Source organism: Bufo bufo, chromosome 9 (assembly GCF_905171765.1).
Source record: "Bufo bufo chromosome 9, aBufBuf1.1, whole genome shotgun sequence".
Lineage (NCBI taxonomy): Eukaryota > Metazoa > Chordata > Amphibia > Anura > Bufonidae > Bufo > Bufo bufo.
The window spans coordinates 70,304,635-70,322,225 of record NC_053397.1 but is presented as its reverse complement, the minus strand read 5'-3'; the positions used below and the strand labels follow the sequence as shown (position 1 = coordinate 70,322,225).

At 46.9% G+C, this 17,591-nt stretch overlaps 1 protein-coding gene across 8 annotated transcripts in view; it reads left to right on the top strand.

The window, feature by feature from the left end:
* The first annotated feature begins 951 nt into the window (after window positions 1-951).
* The window catches only part of PBX1 (PBX homeobox 1), a 132,977-nt gene continuing 116,337 nt past the window's right edge, over window positions 952-17,591 (top strand). For all 8 annotated transcript variants that reach the window (XM_040406934.1, XM_040406931.1, XM_040406935.1 and 5 more), the window contains exon 1: window positions 952-1,500. In XM_040406934.1, the coding sequence (XP_040262868.1) occupies window positions 1,310-1,500 (191 nt within the window). In that variant the 5' untranslated portion in view covers window positions 952-1,309. The remainder of the gene's footprint in view (window positions 1,501-17,591) is intronic.

Genomic DNA, 17,591 nt, shown 5'->3' with positions numbered 1-17,591 from the left:
ACTTTCAATGTATTTAGTGATGGATCCTTTTTTTCCCGTTCTGTTTTCACAGCACCGCACCCTAACGGAACGGATGCACCCTGATGTGCAAAATCAAAACTGATCCATTTAATTCCGGTATTGAGATCCTCTACCGGAGGATGAGCCCTTACCCTGCGGATTTTCTCAACACGCACTGCGTGCATATACCCTTTAAGGGGGTTGTCCGCCTTTTGGGGAGGTCCCCCCTTTCCTGGTCAGACCTGCAATGAGAAGCATACTTACCTGCTTCCCACTGCTGGGTCCCGGTTCCATCGCCTCGTTCAGGTCCCCCGCTGTCAACGTCCACTTTGACGCCGCTGCATCCATGAACTGCCCCCCTTACAGCAGGTCAATTGATCACGTGACACAAGGGGGTCAGGTCGCCCATCAGGTAAGTATGCTTCCCTTTGGAAGGGGGATCTGCTTACATACCCCTTTAATATACATGGTACCCTAGACTTGAATTGTCACTTCCATTTCTTTTTTTTTTTTACATAGGGCCAACATATTCTGTAGCGCTGTACACAGAGACACCAGTCATTGTGACAACTCTAACCCTGCACAGAAGTCTTTAGAAAAACGTCTCTGCCCTTTCTAAATATGGCGCACTTTAGGGCTTCCATCATGTGATGGATAAACCCAGCTTCAAGGAGGGCACACATCAGGCAGAATCCATCCTCGGGGGGCTGTCAGGTGGGAAGTTGGGCTCTCTCCTTTTCTCGGGCCGTTCTCCTTTAAGACGCTGGCCGCTTTCTTCTCCTTCTCTCTCTCCTTTTCTCTTTCACATTCTCCACCTCTGAACCTCAGTGATTGACAGGAGGAAGGGAGAGGAGGGGGAGGGGAGTGACCCGCGCGTCCACCAATCGGGCGCCGGGGTGGGCGTGGTCAGGTCCCCGCCGCAGCCAGTGAGCGCGCAGTCGGGGCGGGAGCTGGGTCTCCATTCTGTGCTGTGTGTCAGCTCCGGAGGAGAGAGGGCTAGACGCGGGAGGGAGGAGGAGAAGAAGCCGAGAGTCGGAGCCCCGAACAAAAGCAGGACACCGAGCACCGTGGAAGTTCCGTGCCCCGGTGCAGAGCCCAGCCTCCGGGAGAGCTGCCGGGGTGAGAGCCTCCGCCGCCTGGATCCTATCCTCCGTGCTCTGCTGGACTTGTCCGGATCTGGACGGATTCCTGCGCCCTGGGATTTACAGGAGGGAGCCACAACAAAGGCAGGAGGGAGCAGAACAATAAGAGTTCCGTGTGTGCTGCAGGGTGCACCGAGGGTGCTGCAGAGCAGGGCTCGCTCCTGGAGATGGATGATCAGCCCAGGCTAATGCATAGCCACCCCGGGGTGGGGATGCCAGGTCACCCCAGCCTGTCCCAACACATGCAGGATGGCACTGGGGCTACAGAGGGGGAGGGGGGCAGGAAGCAGGACATCGGGGATATACTACAGCAAATCATGACCATCACTGACCAGAGTCTGGATGAAGCACAGGCCAGGTGAGCACCCATGTCACATACATGTTCATCCTATGTTCTTCCCATGCCACTGCTCTGTTTACCTTTCCCCCTCCCCAAACATCTGGGGCTCAGGGAGGAAATGTCCAAACTCCAACCCTAAAATGAGTTCCTAGTCTCAGACCTTCTTCTTTTTTTTCTTTTCTCCTGACCTGGCCCACAGAAACTTTTCTAGGGTCTTGTTCTTGAGCGTCACACACACACACCACATTTTGGGACACGTTCAACTAACCTGGCCCAGTGAGACTTCCCAAAAAATTCCCTTTTTCTTTTTTTTTCTTTTTTTGTAATCCTGAAAACTGCACGTATGGTTCATGTTCTCCAGAACGTGTGGTGGCTTGGCCCAGAAGTATGATCCTGGCTCCCAGAGCGGACAGTCTACTGCTGAGCTGGACCATACCACCTAAGGGGGGGGGGGGGGGGCACATACTTCCTTAATGACCTGAGCGTAAAGACTTCCATATGTCATTGGCATGACGCTTGGATCTTGCGTGGTTACCTGATAGAAACTTGAGCCAAAAGTGATGAGTTTAGGAGGAATTGCCCGAATCCTGTCTAACGTGACCCTGGTGCAGCTGGCATGTAGGATAGAGATGGCACCATAAAGTTTTAGTGCCCCAGTGGAAGCGCCAGAGAGGTCAAGTTTGCCGCCGGGCCTGTTTACGTCTCGTCGGAGTTGGGTAATGTGTTTGTGAAGTGCACCGAGCGAGCAGATCCGGTGTAATGTGCCAGGGTAGAGGGTCTGCACAGCTGGCACCGCAGCTTTATGGTAGTCGGGGGCATTATGGAGGCAGACAACCACCCTTAGGTTTTTATGGTGGGTGACAAATGTCACTGAGCTTTTTATATATCGCGCCATGAAGTAAAGCGGGCACCAGGGTGAAGGCTAAACCTCAGTGTGCCCGCCATGTTTTGATTGGCATAACAGAAAAAAAATTCTTTGCTTTTGCCAGGGATGGTGAAAATGGCACAATCCGTAAACGTAGGGTATATACGTCGTTTTTCTGGAGTAATTTTCAGATGAGCTCCTACGCCCTGTCACCCACGTCTAGGGGTTGGCATGTGTTTGGAAGTGGCCTAAGGGGGCACATTGCAGATTTGTTTGCAGAAAATCTGCACTAAAACCACCTAATCTGCACTGTGTATCCACGTTTTTGTTTTGGATTTTAACAATGCCATTTCAGTCTTTGGGGAAAAGACAGTTTTGCGTTCTGTGCGTTTTAAAATCCGCACGTCGGGTTAATTTTCGAACGGAAAATATACGCCAAATGTACGTGAGAAGTCATCTTATTCACGTTTATGCTGGGTTTTTTCTGCGCAAAAAATCTGGATGTACAATCGGCAACATGTGCAGGTAGCCTGATGTCACCTGACCCTGGTATCGGTCATTATACGGTATGGCTGAGAGCTGTAGTCCGGGGGGGGGGGACACCTTTTTGTACTTTTTTAAAGAAATAAATTGTGTTTTATTATAGGGGGTTCTGCTAGGGGTCGTTATAACGGCACTTGTATCCCATCCCCCAAATATTTCTGATATTCTCTGTCTCCTCGTCCTCGGCGGTCATTAGTGAATTCAAGACCATTCCCAGTGCTAGGCCTCGCTCAGGCCCTGGCATTCATGGCCCAGCAGTGTGCCCCATTTACCGCCCCATGGAAAAGGGAAGAAATCTTCCATCTGGGCAGCTACGATCCGACCTGCAGAAAACCTTGGTCCAGTTCAGGTGTCTGATGTTGGGGAAGGAAATGGCCAGATGGTAAATATTAGGACTTCAGGTGTGATACATTGTATCTCTAGGAGGCGGCTACATAGTAACCAGTCCAAGAAGAATGTCTTACAGCTAGTGATAAATGATCTATGTATGAAGTTTACCTCTACGGAAGTTTTTAATAGAAATATAGTAACTTTAAAAAATATATATATTTTTTTATTAACAGCTGCTTTTCACAGGGAGATGGCAACAGGCAAAGCTTACGCTGCGGCCTACGCTGCCAGGACGTAGCAGGCGAGCGGCTGCTTTTTCATTTCTCATCCCTGTGACGGCCGGTTGTGGACTAGGTTGTCACTGGCGGCTAAGTCAGGCTTCCTGCTGGGTCGTTATCTGTCAGGTCTGAGCCCAGGTCGGAATGACTCTAACCTCAGAGCTCCGGGGAGCGGCCATTACATTAGATACAATGCAGATTTTACTGCCGGGTTTTCTTTTTCTTTTCTTTTCTTCTCCTGTGGCGATGTCGCTGGAAGTGGACACATGGGCTGATCGGTATTCTGTCATGTGCCTATAGGGGTGACGGAGTATTATTCCATATAGTACATACAGGGTTTATAGACTCGACTTTACAGCCGTCATTCTGCTACCAAATATTGTGGTATTTTAATATCATTTCTGTAGAGGAATAACTATAGGCCAATCATTAGATGGCCCGGTAACAGAAAATATAAAGCGTGAAGTCGCTATCGAAGAATCGTGGAGGCCGTATATATACCCTCAGCAGCGGGGTCTTTGTGTATATGTGGGGTTTAGTACAATGTGATAGGTATATATTACATGCAGTGCATTATTGTGTGGGTCAGAGACTTGGGAATAGACATCTAGTTCTGTGGGGCACACATGGAAAAAGTGTCCGCGGTGAGAAATGTTGTCATTCAGTTTTTTAAACTATTTTGGGAATACAATTAGATTTTTAAGTATACGAAGTAAACGCAACACTTTTTAAATAGCTGCGGCCTCCTGTGAGATATAGATAGATAGAGGTAGGCAGATAGATAGATAGAGGTAGGCAGATAGATAGAGGTAGGTAGGCAGATAGATAGAGGTAGGTAGGCAGATAGATAGAGGTAGGTAGGCAGATAGATAGAGGTAGGTAGGCAGATAGATAGAGGTAGGTAGGCAGATAGATAGAGGTAGGTAGGCAGATAGATAGATAGAGGTAGGTAGGCAGATAGATAGATAGAGGTAGGTAGGCAGATAGATAGATAGAGGTAGGTAGGCAGATAGATAGAGGTAGGTAGGCAGATAGATAGATAGAGGTAGGTAGGCAGATAGATAGATAGAGGTAGGTAGGCAGATAGATAGATAGAGGTAGGTAGGCAGATAGATAGATAGAGGTAGGTAGGCAGATAGATAGATAGATAGAGGTAGGTAGGCAGATAGATAGATAGATAGAGGTAGGTAGGCAGATAGATAGATAGATAGAGGTAGGTAGGCAGATAGATAGATAGATAGAGGTAGGTAGGCAGATAGATAGATAGATAGAGGTAGGTAGGCAGATAGATAGATAGATAGAGGTAGGTAGGCAGATAGATAGATAGATAGATAGAGGTAGGTAGGCAGATAGATAGATAGAGGTAGGTAGGCAGATAGATAGATAGATAGATAGAGGTAGGTAGGCAGATAGATAGATAGATAGAGGTAGGTAGGCAGATAGATAGATGGATAGATAGAGGTAGGCAGATAGATAGATAGATAGATAGAGGTAGGTAGGCAGATAGATAGATAGATAGAGGTAGGTAGGCAGATAGATAGATAGATAGAGGTAGGTAGGCAGATAGATAGATAGATAGAGGTAGGTAGGCAGATAGATAGATAGATAGATAGATAGAGGTAGGTAGGCAGATAGATAGAGGTAGGTAGGCAGATAGATAAAAAGATATCTACATCATATGTACAGTGCTATGGAATGAATGGTGCCTAAGTAATATAGATAGATCTATTGTATATTGTTAAACGTTGGAAATGTCCAGAGAAAATATAGTTTTTGTGACGTGACTTCCAGTATAGAAGACAAACTCTTTTAGTAGAGGCGTTCTACCAGATTGCAAGCTTCAGGGCCGACTGATGTGTACACACTACCAATGTTGAATGATGCTTGCGGTGAGTTGGATCTGGAGTGTAAATCTTGTGGTTTTCAGGAGCTGTGCCCCCTTAAGATGCAAATAAATAAAACCACGACCCCCCAGGGCTTTCACTGCACACAGGACTATAGGCCCCTATGGCTGTCATGTACACTCTGTAGCTCTGACTCCATATACATCATAAATCCTGTTTGGTGACATGGCCGCTGCCATGTAGTCTCTATAAAACACCATAGGATTGTGCCAGTTTCACCCGTGTGAAGAGGGCGCGGTGTAAATGACCTTTTCAGGAGCAGATCCTGTTGGATCCTCCGTAGGAAGTGTACACGTGTTTCTTCTGCTGTTCGGAGGAGGACGGCTCTGCAGTGTCAGTGGCAGGTTTTGTGCTAATTCTTCCATCGTTCACTGGTTTATGGGGAATGGTGAATGGGGGACATGATGGTTTTACAGCTGAAGCAGATGGGCCAGCCTTCCGAAGCAGTCTGCTATTTCATGTCATGCATTGTATGTGTAAAGGAGAAAGTCTATGGTGAACCCGGGGCAGATAGAGCGGGTGCCACCCTGCAGTGATGCCTTCCACACTGGAGCTCTATGGGCATAGCCGCACACCATACTAGGCTCACATTTGAAGTTCAGTTAGGCCCCATTAACATGATCGTATTTTTCCGCATTAATTTCAATGGGGCCACAAAAAATGCTGACCGCATCCGTTCCGCAGCCCCACAAAAAAAAAATAGAATGTGTCGTATTCTTGTCTGTTTTGAAGACGAGAATAGGCATTGTTGCATTGGATACCCAAAAAAAAAAAAACAGATGTGACATGGGCATCATCTGTATTTTGTGGTCGTGTGAATGCACCCTTTGGCACCTCCATGGCAGTTTCAGGCAAACAATGCAACAGTATGTAGTCCAGTAGAATCGTGGACACCTGAAGGTCTCTATTATAGTCAGTCGGGTCTGTCTGGCGCTGTTGGTTTCCAGCATATCCCCCTACTCCCTTTTCTCTTTTTTTTTTTTATATACTAGAACAGAAAAGCGCTGCAGATGTGAACCTAGCCTGACAAACTGTCCTATTCATCTGGTTAGGACCTGCAGAAACCACCTCATTCAGAGTTAGGGTCCATTCACACGTCCGTTGTTTCTTTCCTGATCTGTTCCGTTTTTTGCGGAACAGATCTGGACCCATTCATTTTCAATGGGTCCTGAAAAAAAAAAATCAGACATTGAGCTGTCCGATTTTTTTCAGGACCCATTGAAAATGAATGGGTCCAGATCTGTTCCGCAAAAAACGGAACAGATCAGGAAAGAAACAACGGACGTGTGAATGGACCCTTAGGGTCACCACACATGAACTTGTCGCTTTTTTTTTTTTTTTACTGTAGTGAAGACCCCTTTGCACGTTGATTCTAGGTTTGGCGTCCGAATTGCTACTAAAAGCAGTAACTGTATTTTATATAGTGGTCTCCATCAGCGCAGATGGGTACAACAGGGACCAGCAACCTCCGGCACTCCAGCTGTTCTGAAGATACAACTCCCAGAATCCTCCTTTCACTTCTAGGGTACTTTCACACTAGCGTTAAAGTTTTCCCGTGTTGAGTTCCGTCATAGGGGCTCAATACCGAGAAGAAGAAACAAAACGCTTCAGTTTTGTCCCCATTCATCTTCAATAGGAACTGAACAGAACAGAATGCCCCAAAATGCAAAGCGTTCCGTTTAGTTGCGTTCCCGTACCAAAGAGCAAACCGCAACATGTTGTACTTTACTTTCCGTTTGGGGACGCGGAGCAAAACGGATCCGTCATGACCCCAATGCAAGTCATTTGGGACGGATTCGTTTTCTCTGCCACAATAGAAAATGGATCCGTCCCCCATTAACTTTCAATGGAGTTCATGACTTATCCGTTTTGGCTATATTAAAGATAATACAACCGGATCCGTTCATAACGGATGCAGATGGTTGTATTATCAGTAGCGGAGGCGTTTTTGCTGAACCCTACCGGATCCAGCAAAAAATGCTAGTGTGGAAGTAGCCTTATGGGATTTACAAGAAGAGCCTAGTAAGGGTACTTTCACACTAGCGTTTTTCTTTTCCGGTATTGAGTTCAGTCCTCAATACCGGAGGCTCAATACTGGAAAAAACTGATCAGTATTATCCTAACGCATTCTGAATGGAGAGCAATCCGTTCAGGATGCATCAGTTCAATCCCTCTTACGTTTTTTGGCCGGAGAAAATACCGCAGCATGCTTTATTTTTCTCTCCGGCCAAAAATCCTGAACACTTGAAATGTATTAGTGCCGGATCCGGCATGAAAATTGCAGCATTGATGTATCTGTTCTTCTGGCCTGCGCGGACCTTTAAAAATGGCCAAAAATAAATTACCAGTTTTTCCGGATGACACTGGAGAGACGGATCCGTGCAATGCCATCTGTTTGCGTCCGGATTGCCGAATCGGGCAGGCAGTTGCGGCGACAGAACTGCCTGCCGGAATCCTCTGCCGCAAGTGTTTAAGTACCCTTAGAGTGCATGCTGGGAGTTGTAGTTTCACAGCAGCTGGACTGTTGAAGGTTGCTGATCCCCCGCTCTAGCTTTGGTCCGACTTTAGTATGACGCCAGGCAGGTGACTCTCGGATCCTTCAGCTTGCAGCGTACTAATCTCGCACCAGGCAGGACTAGCTCAGATAAATGTAATGATGCCTTTTACTTAGCATAGCGATATTCAGATACTCTTAAAGGGGTTGGCCCATCTCACACATGGGGATAGCGAGTCTCACCAATGTCAGATATATGTGGGTCCTGCATCTATCTCTAGAATTGGGCCCCCAAAGCGAAAGTGAAGGCACCGCGCATGCGCCACATGCTCTCCATTCTCTTCTGGATTTTTTTTGGAACTCCCATAGAAGTGAATGGAGAGCACACTGCGCAAGTGTGGCCACCTTATCATTCACCTCTGTGGGAGTTCCGAAAAGAGCCAGCGCTTGGCTTTTTTTTTTGTCACTCCCAAAGAAGTGGATAGAGGACGATCTCGCTTGCGCCGGGCGGCCACGTTCTAGAAATACCTGTGGGTCACAGAGGTATGTGGGATGGGCCGACCCTTTTAATTAGTGGCGTGCTGCTGGGTAGACCTGCCATGAAGTTAGGTGAGGAGCAGAGTAGAGATGAGCAAATCGATTCGTTCGTAGCTTTGATTTGTCTCATCTGGTAGACTTCTGCACCCAAGATGGGACCTTCTCCCTCCCCTTGAATGACCGGGCCGGCCCTGACAACTTTGCGCCTGCGCCACTGCTCCAAGTAGCGGTGCAAGCACAGAGGCTCTGCTTCCACAAGAGGTGCAGCGACTGTTTATTCGCTGCTACCCGGAAGTGTTGCTGCTCTGGCAGATGGTAGGGCTGAGCGATATGATCTGCCCTGTCAATCAAGCAGCAGGGGAGTGTCCTCGGAAGACCCCATCACAGGTGTAAAGCTGAGATGACTTTCTGCAGAGAAGGGGATTGTGTAGTAGATTGTGCACTCTGATCACAAAGTGGCATCATTTGATCTTGCACAAGGTGGATGCTCTTCCTTGCAGGTAAGTGTGCGCTATTCATCCCACATTAGAAGAAGTCTTTTATTGTTCGTGTTCTTTGTGGCCCATGACTTCCTTTATCAATATTGGCTTGTGGTTTTTTCCTGCACTTATTGAGAAGGTCATGGTGGCGACTCCGACTCCTCGATGAATCTGCCAGCCTATGACAAATTTATATGTTCTTCTTGAGAATTTAAGGGACTCTGACCGTAGTTCTGTACACTGTGATCTGATAACGTACGAGCTAATTTTGCCCAACAGTAGTAAGGTAAGCCGTCTCTGTACATAAGGAATAACATGACATTGAAGCCTACATACCGCCTAGGTGATCATGTCGCTTGGGTTGTGTTGTATTGTGCGTGCTACTTGAGCAGACCGGTACCTTGTTTTCAGGTATTAAGTTATGTTGGGGTTTAAATTTTTTGTTTTTTAATTACTTGCAGTCTTATAATTCCTCATGCACACGACCGTTGTTTGGGTCCGGATCCAAACCACATTTCTTGCGGCTCGGATGCGGACCCGTTCACTTCAATGGGGCCGCAAAAGATGCGGACAGCACTCCATGTGCTCCGTTCCATGTCCCCAGAAAAAAAAACTAGAACGTGTCCTATTCTTATCCGGACAAGAATAGGCATTTCTATTATGGGCGGCTGGTTCCGCAGATTGTTCAATGCTCACAGGCGGCATATTTGTTTTGCGGATCGCAATTTCCGAACCGCAAAACGCGGTGCGTTCATTTGCATGTAGCCTAAGCCAAACCTGTCAGGTAATTTCTGCTGCCCTACCTGAGAGCAGTATTTGATAGAGGGAGAGAAGCTGAGCTCTAGGATATAAAGGTTTATATGATATAAAACAGGATTTCTGAGTAAAAAACGAAGTAAATCCTGACAGGACTCTTCGGAGAGACAGGGAGAGTCCTGATGGCTCCACCCACACACAGTGACTGATGGATGGAGTTCATGTTCATTGGCTTTTTTTTTATTTTATTGTATCCCAACCCCTTCAGTGTACTCGGTATATTTTATGCCCCCCACATTGCTCCTGAACATTAAAAGGCCCCTATAGTGCCCCCAGTAGGAATAATGAAACATAGTGCCTCTTCAGTGTCCAGTGTTCTCTTAGTGCCACCAGTATAAGTAATTTCTCACATAATGCCCCTTCAATATGAGGTCCCAATCACACGACCATATTTTTGGTCCGCATCCGTTCTACATTTTTTGCAGATTGGATACCGACCCATTTAATTCAGTGGGGCCGCAAAAGATGCGGACAGCACACAGTTTACTGTCCGCTTCCGTATGTCCGTTCTGCAATACCGCATAAAAAGATAAAGATACAGTCGTGTGAATGCACCCTTAATGATGCCCCTTTAGTGCCCTTCACTATAAATATTTGAAATTCATTGTGCCCCCCCACACCCTGGTAGTGTTGACAGATTAATTAATAAAAGGAAAATAAAAAAATCCTCATCCACTTGCACGCGATGGAGCGCTCGCTCCTCACAGGAGGCAGCAGGACCTGTGCCCTTACCATGATGTGACGTCACCACGCTTGGAGCATCAGGTTCTAAAGCCTACAGTGAGAAGTCTCATCAAGTGGATGAGCCGAGTATTTTATATATTTTTTTTTAACCCCTGAATGGCTTTTGGTGTCCCTGTTTTCAAGGGCTGTCGGACCCTCCCGTGTAAACGGTACCGTTGCTTCCCTGATAGGGCCGCTAACCTCTCCTGACGGGTTCGCTTTAGGTGCTGTTGTTTCTGGTGCCACCCTTTGCCCTGGGAAAATGATGGGGTTGCCAGTAGCAGCCAGCGAAATATAGTTTTTTATTTTCCGCCGTTCGGTTAATTGTCCCTATTTACAATGGTTCGCACACGTGACTCCATTTTGTAGTGACTCTTTATTATAACAAGACTGTTCAGGAGACTTTACTGCTGCTTTCTCATTGACTGCATTAAATATTCATCTGACATGGAAGTTATAGCGTTCAGCTATAATAATATAAATATAGTAACTACATTAAGGAAGGTCTCCTTTTTCCATTGGAAGTTCCCCGGAGTGGAGCCCACTATACCATTTTTCATTAACCTGTGTCTAGACGGTGAGACGCTATTACTTTTGTGTCCAGCTGTACAAAGCTATGGGGAATGCTCTATAAATAATATGAGCCTGCTAATAGATGTGTATGCTGACATTTTTCCCAGGGCCTTTACTTTTCTGTAGGTCTTTACATTTTGCACAAACTGGTGGGTCATCTACTTTGCAGGGCTTCCCCCTCCACTTTCTGGCCCATCTATAAGATTTGCAATCAGTGTTTTGGTTGCTGGGGGTCTGACTGCTGGGATCCCGCTACTATCATGAGAGGAGGAGTCCGGCATCATGTGCCGACATTCTCAGTTGTTTTTGTTGCAGAAATTTTTGCAACAATCTTTACAAAAGATTGTGCATAGCGGCATAATAGTATGCCACATCAGGTAGAGAGCAGTGCAGACCTGACCTCCACCAACACCACTGTCTCTACTTCAAGTAAGTCTGCCATAAATAGCAGCTCCCAACTGGGCGACGGTCCCTGACCTGACTAAGCTTGTAGGACCTACTTAGGGGAGACAAAAGGGGAAGTCAGACAGGGCAAGTCAAAACCAGAGAGTACCTTTAGAACCAAGGAAGGAACAAACGCAGAGTAATATACCAAGCAGGGTCGAAACAAGGAGGTCATGTCAGAACCAGAATCGGCATTCAGAAGCGACGTCTAGGAATCGGCATGAAAGACAAACGACGCGTGTGAGGCAAGAAGACCAAATCACAGGCAACTGTGGCCAGCAGTTGTCTATTTAAATATCCCGACTTCAGGAAGCATGTGACGCCTGTGCCGACCTTGGTTGTCCCCAACGTCTTTAATCTCTAATAGGCTGACCAGCTCCACTGTCAGCAGGGTTGGTTGCCATAGTGGTTAAGCGACACAGTAGTAGTGCGACCAGACTCCTCACGGGAGTGTGGCTGGGCAAGTACATAACAGTATAGCCTCTCGTTATCACACCGCTTTGTACTGCACTTGGTAAACCTTTTTAAAGGGGTTTTTACCCTCTGGATAGGTCATCGATATCTGATCGGTGGGGGTTTGACACCTGGGACCCCCGCCAATCGGCTGTTTGAGAAGGCACAGGCACTCGCAGTAGCACCATGGCCTTCTCTCAGCTCACCAAGCACAGCGCCGTCCATTTGGTAGTGGTTGTGCTTAGTATTGCAGCTCAGCCCCATTCACTTCATAGCACCTAGGCTATGTTACTGATGAACGTGTTGTCACATGGTCTAGGAAAATCTGTTGGAAGGCCGCGGCACTAATGCGGTGCCTTCTCAAACAGCTGATTGGCGGCGATCCCAGGTGCTCGATGCCCACTGATCAGATACTGATGACCTAGGGTAGGTCATCAATTCAAAAATCTCGTAAAACCACTGTAATTGCAACAACCCGCAGGATAGAGTTAAAGGGGCCGACCTACTTGTTTGGGTATAGCTCCACTGACTGCCTTGTCGGCTATTGGAGGGATTTTCGGCCATTAAAGTCAATGGGAGTTGTGCTGCACTGACGAGCTCTGTCCACTGTTCAGTTGATGGAGCTGTGTAGTGCTGGAGCTACACCCAAACAGCTGATTGGAGGGGCTGCAGGGTGTTCACTTGCTAAAAGCTGGACATCTCCTTTTAACATGTTATTTCTACCACATGGTGAGCACCGTAAGTATGAATCGCAAAAAACAATGGGGGAATATTATTATTATTTTTTTATTTATTTATTTTTTCTCCCCCATACCCCTAATGTTATCTGTACCCTGAAATAGTGGACAAATTATCGGTTTCAAAATGTGGGGACAAAAAGACGTCTCCTCCCTGTGGTACGGCTTCCGGTGAACGTTATCTAGAAGTTCCAGTGTAGCGGTTCTGTATGCTTTTGGGGTATATTTACATGCAGCAGTTGGACCAGATTTTAAGTTGCAGAAATTTCTGCAGCAAATCTACTGCATATGAATTTGCCCTTAGAGAAGATCTTGTCGGAGTCCTGGACCTGGGTTCTGCAGACGCCTAGAGTTCTGGTTCCGCAGATTCGGCACATTTGTGGTACGGTAATGCTGGACTATATGGTGCCAGGGCATCAATCTTTTTTTCTCTATTTTGGCATATTTATAAGATTCTGGGTAAAATGCGGTTGAACAGATATGTTAAGTGGCGTTGTGCAGGTTGACACTCTTTCCTGTCTTGTTAGGCTCTTTAACCCTGCATCGCCTGAACCCACAGCTCTATAAATGATGTGCAGTTTGTCTTGTGGAGGCCTAATGGAAATGTGTGAGGTGCTAATAACCGCTGTGTGATTAATGATGATTCCTCTCTGTGTGAGATTTCCCCCTGGTATCATCTGCCAATGTCCTGGGGCACACAGCATTGAAAGTCTGAAGCGCTTTCCTTTCTTTATAACTTTCCATTCTCTGCTGAAGCCATCTCTCTTACAGGGGTTTTCTTCCTTCTCCTCTTTTATTTTATATTGTATTTTACCTCCAAAAATATAAGGTGGCGAATGAGGGATCTTCAGAGTCCGTGCATGAAAACCATCATTCCTCCAGTTACTTTTTAACACAAAGTGCTACTTCCGATTTAAATACAGTTAACATTTGAAATACGTTTTTGGTATTTGAAATATATTTAAACTTTTTTTATTTTTTTTAACAAAACAAAAATAGTGACAATCTGACTAAATAAGTTGACCCTGTGGAGGAAATTCATTATTCCCTCTGCCCCAGGATTTGTGACTTTTTCATGACGTGATTTTTCTAGTCACAGTTGGCATGTTATGCCGCTGTCCCCAAGTTTACGAAAAGGGGGCAGAGTGTGAGCTGGGGTGCAACCCCACTACGGACTGCTGGAGGATCCTTGTAATTTATGACGAGGCCTGCACCTCATCATGAATTACATAGGGCCTGCGCCGTGGAAGGAGCCATTAAGACTGTAGCAAATGGCGGTCTTGATGAATCGTGGCCTATATGTGTAGTTTGAGTTGACAGAGTCCTTAAAGGGGTTGTTCCAGGTTTTTTAATTTGTAAATCTGCTCCTCAGCCAGTGTGACCTCTAAAGGGATCCCTACTCACCTGGTCCCTACAGGTCTGTTCCTACTCCCTAGCTCTTTTTACTGGTTTTGGTCGACTTCTTTAAAGATGGGGGTCATCTGTGCTGCTAGAGCCCTTGACTGCCCGCAAGTGGTGCATCATTGCTGGGTTACATGTGGCTTAGGGACACGTCACTGTTGAGGCCGGTCTTTAGCTGCAGCGGGACACTTGACATTGTTCATGTGGAAGTTGACGGACAAGGACTGAAAGTCTAGTGACAATAGCCGGAACCACATAGTGGGGACTAGATGAGTATGGATTTTGGTCTTGGTCCTGTTGGCTGCGGGTAGATATTAAAATAAAACTGCAATCCCTTTAACCTTCTGGGCAAAATTCACTTACGGTCATGAATCCCACTAGGGCTGCAACGATTACTCGATGTAATCGACACAAAAAAAATACTCAATGCAGTTGTCCTGCATCGAGGGTTTGTTTTGATCATGTGACCACGGAGCGTGAGTGAAGCCTATCGCTCACCGCTTTGTGGTCTCCCGTTGGCACCGCGCTGCACTGTCCTGGGCCTGGCGTGCACACATCATCAGCGTGCGCTGCCTTATGCTGTGTGACGTCAGGTCCCAGTGCAGTTGGGAAGAAGATGCTACAGATGTGGACTCCATATAGGCCAGCCGTGCACCCTGCCAGGAAAGGTAAGTATTACAGGGGGAGGGGGGGGGCATGGAGGGGCTGATGGCACTGGGGGGCATGATGGCATGGAGGGGCTGATGGTACTGGGGAAATGATGGTACGGAGGGGCTGATGGCACTGGGGGACATGATGGCACGGAGGGGCTGATGGCACCGGGGGACATGATGGCACGGAGGGGCTGATGGCACCGGGGGACATGATGGCACGGAGGGGCTGATGGCACTGGGGGACATGATGGCACGGAGGAGCTGATGGCACTGGGGGACATGATGGCACGGAGGAGCTGATGGCACTGGGGGACATGATGGCATGGAGGGGCTGATGGCACTGGGGGACATGATGGCATGGAGGGGCTGATGGCACTGGGGGACAAGGCATGGAGGGGCTGATGGCACTGGGGGATATGATGGCACGGAGAGGCTGATGGCACTGGGGGATATGATGGCATGGAGAGGCTGATGGCACTGTGGGGGACATGATGGCACTGGGGGGGGGGGGTGATGAGTTTTTATAAAGTACTCGATTAATCGATAAAATACTTGATTACTAAAATAATCCATAGCTGCAGCTTTAAATCCTACTTTGTATAAAGTCTTCACTTATTTATTTCATGCTCCTTCGATGTCTGTATCACAAGACCCGAACTCTGATCACACGACCCCGTCCACCTCCTCATGTCCACTGCTAAGCCTTTCTTCTCTCTTCTAGTCCAGGGACAGACTTGGCTTGTGACCTGGTTTGCCTGGGGCAGTGGGCATGACTGAATCCATCAAGAATAATGAAAATAGGGTTTTTATAGAAGACACTTTTTTTAATGCATGTAAAATATGTTCTAGGTTTCTTTATAAAGAATATAAAATACTTTGTGTAGGGTTCTAAAACACCAAACCTCTAAAATAAATGACTTGATCTATTGGGTATCAACTGCATGAGGCAGGTAAAATCTGAGGTCATGGCAACTTGTAAGTCACACTACAACCCCATTTGGTTCAATGGCTGATCTGCTACACAGCTATCTTTGGGTATGTGGTAGGTGTCATGGCCAAGATCACTGTGTAGCCTCAACCTAATGGATGGCAAGAACCTGGGCACGGTTCCCCACTCCAGCCCCTACAACATTACTGAACAAGTCTATGGAGTGTTAGCCCAAGAATCATGGAAGAAGGAAGGAAGCACCAAGGCATGTCCTATGTCGTTAAAGAGGCTCTGTCACCAGGATCAACCCTATTTAATCGGGCATATAGCGTAGTAGGATTGATGTAGCTGAGTAAAATGATACCTGTAATTTTTTGTAGGTGCTAGCTTAGTGGAGACATTTACACTTTTTTATTTTTATACAAATGAGCCATTGGAGCACTAAGAGGTGGGCTTATGCGGTTTGAGCACCGCTCTATCGACAACCCTGGATTTCCAAACATGCCCCCTCCCCTTACATTGACATTACTACACCCGAAAGTGGAGGTGATTGCAGATGAAGCCGACTGCTCCTCCACTTCCAGGTGGAATGACGTCAACAGTGTGTGCGCACTGAACATCTTTCCTTGGCAAGCAGCAGAGGACATGGAGTGCACGTGCCGTGTTAACTAACGACTGCTCCGGCACAAGATGTGAAGTCTAGCACTGTCCATCTAAGAGTGGGGGGAGGATGTTTGGAGCACCAGGGGCTTTGCTGGAGTAGAGCTTAAACCACAAAAACCAGCTCCTTGGTGCTCCAATGGCTCATCTGCATAAAAATAAAAGTGTAAATTTCTCCACAACGCCAGCACCTACAAAAAAAAATACAGGTATCTTTTTACTCTACATTAATGGGGTTATCCAAAACTATAAAAATGTCCCCCATATGCCGGGCCCCTCACACTGAATATACTTACCTGCCTCCCCGCTTCCTGGGCCGCTCCTGGTCCTGGTCACCACTGCAGCTTCTCCCCCTACGCAGATGAAAAGATCTGTTGGGGGGGCGGGGGTCAGGCAATGGCAGGCGGGGACGGGCACGAGCCTACCTAGCGTCACCCGCTGCAGTGGCGGTGCGTGGACCCGGAGCGGGGTAAGTATATTCATTGTGAGGGCCCGGCATCTGGGGGACATTTTTATACTCTTGGATAACTCCTTTAACCCTACCAAGCTATATGCCTGGTTTAATACGGTTGATCCTGGTGACAGAGCCTGGTGTTAATCGGCACCAGAAAGGGGCTCCCAAATCACTCTTTACTTCCTTTTGAGCTCATGTCTATTCATCTCTGACCTGAAGGTTAGAGGAACATGGCAGATTATGCAGCAGTAGAGGGTTGACCCAAGTTCAATGGTTTTCAGATTTCCCTTGGCTTTCCTCAGGTATCCTGAATGAAGAAGGAAGCAGCAAGATGCCTATGCCTCCCAGGGTAAGGCTACATGCAGACGACCGCAAATTGCTGATCCGCAAAACACGGATGGCGTCCATGTACGTTTGGCAATTTACGGAACGGACAGCCATTAATATAACTGCCTATTCTTATCTGCAAAACGGACAAGAATAGGACAGGTTATATATATATATATATATATATATATATATATATATATATATATATATATATATATATATATATATATAACCTGTCCTATTCTTGTCCGTTTTGCAGATAAGAATAGGCAGTTATATTAATGGCTGTCCGTTCCGTAAATATATATATTTTTTTTTTTTTCCGGACGGTGCAACGGATGCGGACAGCACACAGAGTGCTGTCCGCATCATTTACGGCCCCATTGAAGTGAATGGGTCCGCATCCAAGCCGAAAAAACTGCGGTTTGGATGCGGACCAAAACGGTCGTGTGCATCCAGGGTAAGGTTGTGAAGTCGAAGGCCTCATGCACACGGCCAAGTCTGATT